This window comes from Amblyomma maculatum, chromosome 2, assembly GCF_055883805.1.
Source record: "Amblyomma maculatum isolate TAMU_Amacu chromosome 2, ASM5588380v1, whole genome shotgun sequence".
NCBI lineage: Eukaryota > Metazoa > Arthropoda > Arachnida > Ixodida > Ixodidae > Amblyomma > Amblyomma maculatum.
The window spans coordinates 68,276,495-68,282,494 of record NC_139345.1 but is presented as its reverse complement, the minus strand read 5'-3'; the positions used below and the strand labels follow the sequence as shown (position 1 = coordinate 68,282,494).

At 47.9% G+C, this 6,000-nt stretch overlaps 1 protein-coding gene across 1 annotated transcript in view; it reads right to left on the bottom strand.

Moving 5' to 3' along the window:
• Positions 1-6,000, bottom strand: part of LOC146198910 (uncharacterized) — a 44,222-nt gene that overhangs the window by 18,415 nt on the left and 19,807 nt on the right. Inside the window, exons 15-18 of the mRNA XM_084592001.1 lie at positions 3,611-3,873; positions 2,762-2,862; positions 1,470-1,572; positions 3-83 (exon numbers count right to left, since the gene is read on the bottom strand). Coding sequence (XP_084448127.1) covers positions 3-83; positions 1,470-1,572; positions 2,762-2,862; positions 3,611-3,873 — 548 coding nt within the window. The remainder of the gene's footprint in view (positions 1-2; positions 84-1,469; positions 1,573-2,761; positions 2,863-3,610; positions 3,874-6,000) is intronic.

Genomic DNA, 6,000 nt, shown 5'->3' with positions numbered 1-6,000 from the left:
ACGCCGGACAAGCCAAACGTAAAGCACAGCTGCCGCGATTGGCTCACGTTCAGCTCCTTGAGCACATCCGAGATGGCGGTAAACTGCATGCAAACACACCGTGACATCCACAGCCGCTGAGCAACAAATTCAGAGAGGTACCTAGTACAGAAATGTAATTGAAACCGTTTAGGCTTACCGGCATACCGATGAGGCGGTATCGAATTTGGCAAGCAGGCTTCCCCTCGTAGCTTACTAGCTTGTGGAGAAGCTCGCTTGCAAGGGGCGGCTTTCTCGGAAAACTATAATCGCGCGATGTTGCTTGTTTTGTTCCAACCTTTTTTAATCAAATAGGAAGTTTAGCGCAGATCTCGTAGGAACATTTAGGCGAATTCGCTTTACGCATAATCATAATATGCGGCCATAAATTGCTGTAACATGTGCCTGACTCGCTGACGTGCAAGGCATCATCATCACTGTTGTATTTAGTGGAACGTTCTTGAAAACTAGTTGGTTCGTTTCGAGAGAAGTTAAGATTGCAAAAAAAAAAAGAAAAAAAAAGAAAAAAAAAAGATACAAGCGAATTCAATGCCATGCAGACATGGTGTTGCCCGTGCTACGCGCGTCGTGCTGCATTCATTGCTTTGCTTCTTTACCGCGTCCTATCCGCGCAGTATTAACTTTTCTTGTATTTGCATATTAAAGGTCTTTGGTCCGCGTGCTACGTGCACCAAAGACGGGCGGGTCGCATTGGATGGAATGCTAATAAGTGTGATGGTAAAGCTTGGGGAAGACGAGCGGTGAGCGGGGGGAGGTGGGGAGGAAGGGGGAAGGTAGTGTAGGGGGCTCACGGATAGAAGAGGTGGAAAATTGGTGGTAACACATCGCCGGCGGTAGTTTTAGAGTCACCCTGTGACGTGCTGCCGTGTCATGGTTTTATGCATAGAACTTGAGTATTTGCAGGCAAGCGTTGATCTTTATTAATCGATGTGTCACACCTGTCAGCGATAGTCAAGCATCAGTAGAAATGACTTATGGAAAATGTAGAAAGTACTTCCATTTTTCTTCGCACTTAGTACGAAGCTGGCGAAGCATGAAAGGCTAATGTGTCTTCTCAGGGTATTTCAATAATTCGTCTACACCTAAGAAACGCTAAAATCCCCCCCCCCCCCCCCCCCCCTTGTTTCCTCCTCTTCCCAAGCACACAGGGCCGACGAAAAGAGCAGAACCGTGAAACTCTGTGAGCCTTTCTTTTTGACGCTAAGTTGTCGCGCCTTGCGTGATTTCGCCCATTCAGAAATATCAGTTGCTTCTCTCGGTGCTTTTAAAATACGCACCAAATATTCGAAGTTAAGCCGTGACTTTACACGATTTTTAGTGTACTATATCCCACTCTGATCCTGCTGCTAGTTCATCAATTCACAAAACCGAGGGCGCTCGCACAAGCACCGCACAGACTACTCTGCCCTTGTCAGCTTTCGCGTACGCACCATTCCACCAGTGTCGATGTCCTGTGCAGGCCCGTTGAAGCGGGTAAGCGTTGAGTACGGGTTGAAGGTATCGTGCGTGCTCACGAAAAGGTAGTCGACAAACCTGCGAGCAGAAGTGATTTGAACTAGAAACATGGTTCTACTAGAACAGTGACGTTGTATAGCAGGCTGCTGATAAACTTATTCGCTGAGACGATGCCAAGTACTGAAGACGTGAATGTGTTTCCGCTTATCGTCGTCCACATCCGGCCTGTCAGACAGACGCTTCATTCCTCCTCAAAAATACTTCGGCGAACATGGAGTGACTTCGGTACTCGCAAATTAGCGGGGACAGTGACTTTTTCTAAACAAGCAGCCTTTTATTACTTGCGTGAAAGGGTCTAGGAACTTTAATTGCTCGATATAATGCTGCAGCCCAATGTTTACCCCCGTGGTGGTGCAGTGGTTAAGATGCCTGACCACGTGTGCCTGACCACTGTGCCGGGATACCCGGTTTCGATCGCCGGCGGCTGCGTTTCGATGGAGGCGAGACGGAGAGGCGTCCGTGTGCTGTGCGATATCAGTGCATGCTAAAGATCCCCAGGTGGTCAAAATTACTCCGGAGCCTCCACTACGGCTCCCCTTTTTCTCTTTCCACTTTCACTCCCATCTTCCTTCCCTTACGGCGCGGTTCAGGTGCCCACAGGACAAGTGTGACAGATAGTGCTCCTTTTTTTTTTACTGTCAACCAATTATTATTATTATAGGTCTAAGAACATTAGGGCAGTAGCTAAACATTACATGTATAAATGTAGCACATATTGAGGAGGGCTGCCTTTAAACCACGCGCAGGCGGAAAAATTACGAGGTACTTTAGCGACTGAAGTAGTGAAAGGCGAAAGCCTGAGTGCCGCATTCTGCCACGCAACTGGCACTGATTAGTAATTAATTAATTAGTCATTAGTGAATTAAGCAGCTATTAAGACCGTAATTAGTCGTGGTGAGTTAATTAACACATTTAATTAGCCATCTGTTGGTGAGTGAATAATTACTTGATTAATTATTTAGTCATTAATTAGTAATTTATCATTGATTCGCATATGGCCATATAAGGCACGAATTCGCGCATACTGTGGTGGTGCTTTGGGATTGGTCGAGACCTCTATGACGTCATTCCGCCTCGGCCATTCAGAGCCGCCGCTAAAGCGGGTTGTCTACGACAGCATGAGCCATTAAAGGCTTTCGCCTTAAAAACATTTGCGCCAGTGATCGTGATGATCGTGGCTTTAGGACGATGATTGTTGCACACTTACGGCTGCAGTGCTCTGACGTTGAAGGCTGCGTTTCTCTCCTCGCGTTCGTTTGGCACCACGAGAGTAATGATGGACGACGAACCCAACTCCTTTCGCAGTTTCTGTCGCCCACAAACAAAGAGGGGAACGGGTTAGTATCAACTGCTATGCGTTGGTGTGGAATGAGGCGCTATTTAGTAAATATAGTTCGCGCGTGTACAGCGTCCCATGACGTAAAAAACTTTTCATGATGGCAGTTGCAGCGAGCGTGTGGCCGCAGCGCTTTCCGGATCACAATGATGTCGACGTCCGGCGCGTTTGAAGACAAAGTGGAAAGTATTCCGCAGCTCTGGCAGTCAGCTGCATCCCCGGTATCGTCTGGTAAACGCAAAACCCTCAACTGCGTGGAGCATTTACAGAACGCCGAAATCGCGCCGCGTGTGAAACGACAGCTGCGTGCCCTCAAACTTGCTACATCACGGGTGCAAGATGTAGGCGTGATAAACGCTCATGACAGGGAACAGACTATATAGTGTCATACGCCTTGTGTTGTTACATACACACATCGCCACGCAGGCACCGGTGATGTGATAATGCTTGAACCGCACAGAACACTTTGATAAAACCAAGAGCATACGACGCAGGGGTGAACGCTGCCCCCCCCCCCCCCCCCCCCCCCCTATTTCGCCTTAGTTTTTACTAGCTCCTCTAGTCGACTCCATCTTGCTTCAGCGAAGCGCTACGACCATGCTTCTAGGCGTTGCAAAGCATACATTGAGCGTTATATAGCAGCTATAGCCAGTATTTAGACCGATTTCAGACTAGGCTATGGCTTGAGCCCTGTGCAACAAGTGCACGGGAGAGGTATACCTTGACGAAGGTGACGAGTCCCTTTGCGTGCGCTTCTACGTCTCCCTCCAGATCAGGCACGCTCCAGTGTACATTGATGCCGTCCAGGCCACGGCTACGTATGATGTTCGCAGCCCTGGCGGCCAGTGCATCCAGCGTAGCACCGCCAGCCTCGAACGCGCTGGCCAGGTGCGCGTCTTCCTTCTCTCCGCCGCCGCCCAGGGTGGTCAGCAGGCTGACGTGCGGCCAACCCGGTCGCACCATGGACAGGAGATGCAGTTGCTCTGCGCATAAAGACAGTGGTCCGGAACAGTAAGCGCATCTTTGAGAGGGACGAGGCTGTGCCATACTACGAAGGTTAGTAGTCTTTTTACCGGCTGTATCGTAAAGTGTGGCGCAATACATGCACGTGATCATACCTCTAGAAAGGATTGGCCGTTGATACGGGAAAAGCCCGCGTTCATGAACAGTAATCACGGATTAGTTGCATTCGAAGAAACTTTATGTTACAGAAACTAGCGAAGATTGAGAGCTCGCCGCCAGCAATTTATTATGTAGTGTTTATTTGGCAGGCTTAGCACCTGGGATTTTTCCTAACTTACTCCTAGGCCCCAAATCCAGAACCCTGCAGGACCGGACAGTCCTGGAGCCTTGACTTCATGGACACAGGCCTACAACCACAACGCATTATGGGTGTGGATAGAAGCATTTACCGTCAGAATCAAAGCATTGCAATAGGAGCGGTTACAACATACGACAGAAGTGAATATAAATGCAGTATTATTTTATGAAAGCGAGTGTATTCCAATCACACAAAGCTAAAGGGTTTCTGTAAAGTTAGTTGTTATTGGTACACACAATTTCAGCAGTAAGGTGCTTCTATTTGTGAGAAGGGCATTTGTCTTATGGCGATCAAGACCGACTGTGCACGTGACCAGTGCGATGAAAGCGTTACAGCGAGTCGAGAATTAATTCAATATTTATGAAATGGTGCTATGCGCTAAGCTTTAAGGCTAGGTAACTAAAGACGAAGCTTAGAAAGCTTAAGGCTATCTTTCATAATTGACACACTGGCTGCTCGGTTCTGAATGAAAAAAAATATATATATATATTAAGGTAGTTAGAGGCGGAGGAGGAAGAACATTTATTTCCGCCGAATATGGCGCGGCAGCCACCTCCCAGTCCGCACGCAAGCGTCCGGGGAGGCAGTCTGTCGCACCGCGGCCAGAGGACACCCGGCCCCGTCTAGGAGAAGAGGTCTCCAGCCTCGGCCGCCAGGCGGACGGCGAATCGCTGAGTTTTTTCGTCTGAGCTTCTTAGCGTGGTCTCCCATTCATCGCTAGTTTTAATCGCGTTGCGCCCTGGGGCACGAAAGCATCTCCATATTATGTGATCTAATGTTGCCACGTGGCCGCAAAATTTACAAATTTCGGTTTCTGCACCGTCCCTCTTCCGCCCATTGGCACCCGTCCATTATTTGACCAAGTTCAAGAGGGTTTTCTTACTGCTGGCGTATACTGAAATTTCAAGGCACGGAACATAAATAACGGCGTCTGCAGGCATCGTCATGCTGTGACTTCATGAGACTACTTGATATGGTCGAGCGTTGATTCTTCAGTGAGGTGCATTATACTATGCAATGACATGGCATGACCGAGCTGGCAGGTGCACTTCCCTACTGAAAAAATTGTATGAGGCAATAATCTCACATTTTCTCACACAATCTCACTCAATTCACATAAGAAATCACATACAAATCGCATATAATTGCATTAGATCTCATAGTTTCTTGTACATTGTCATAAATTATGCGAAATATTTTATGATAGTGATGTCCACCGTATGAGAGTCTATGCGATTTGGTGAGATTGTGTGAGGTTATTGCCCGTTAGGGTGGTCACATGACATGGCTTAGTGCAATGACGGGCTCGAGCAGCGCTTTTTTGTGTGCAAACGTGCTCAGAGAGCTCCGCGCATTGAGTTGCCGCATGAAACTATGATTAACGCCCCTCGTGTGTGGTAGGGGACAATGCTAGCAAGATGAGAGGGCGATTGCAGAAATACTGTGTCGATGAAAATGGAGCATCAGCGGAGCATGCAGCAAGCACCAGTGACAGGGGAACAGTACCGAGTAGACGTCAGGCAGTGCCATCGCATTCTTATCGTGCAATGCAATTACATGCCCCCCAAAGCTCTTGTCTCCAAATTTATTTTTGTTCCACCTCTTCGGAGTCCGGACCGCAGCTGTTTAATTCGACCGTTGTATCGAACAAAATATATGTGTTCCGTATTAAATGCCCACGTGATCATGGATATTCCGCTTATCTAAAGTTTTATTTTCTCCCTTAAATGACGCTTCGAATAATGCGTTGATAGAAGGAATATAAAGCAAGAGCGTGGTGATGATAAGC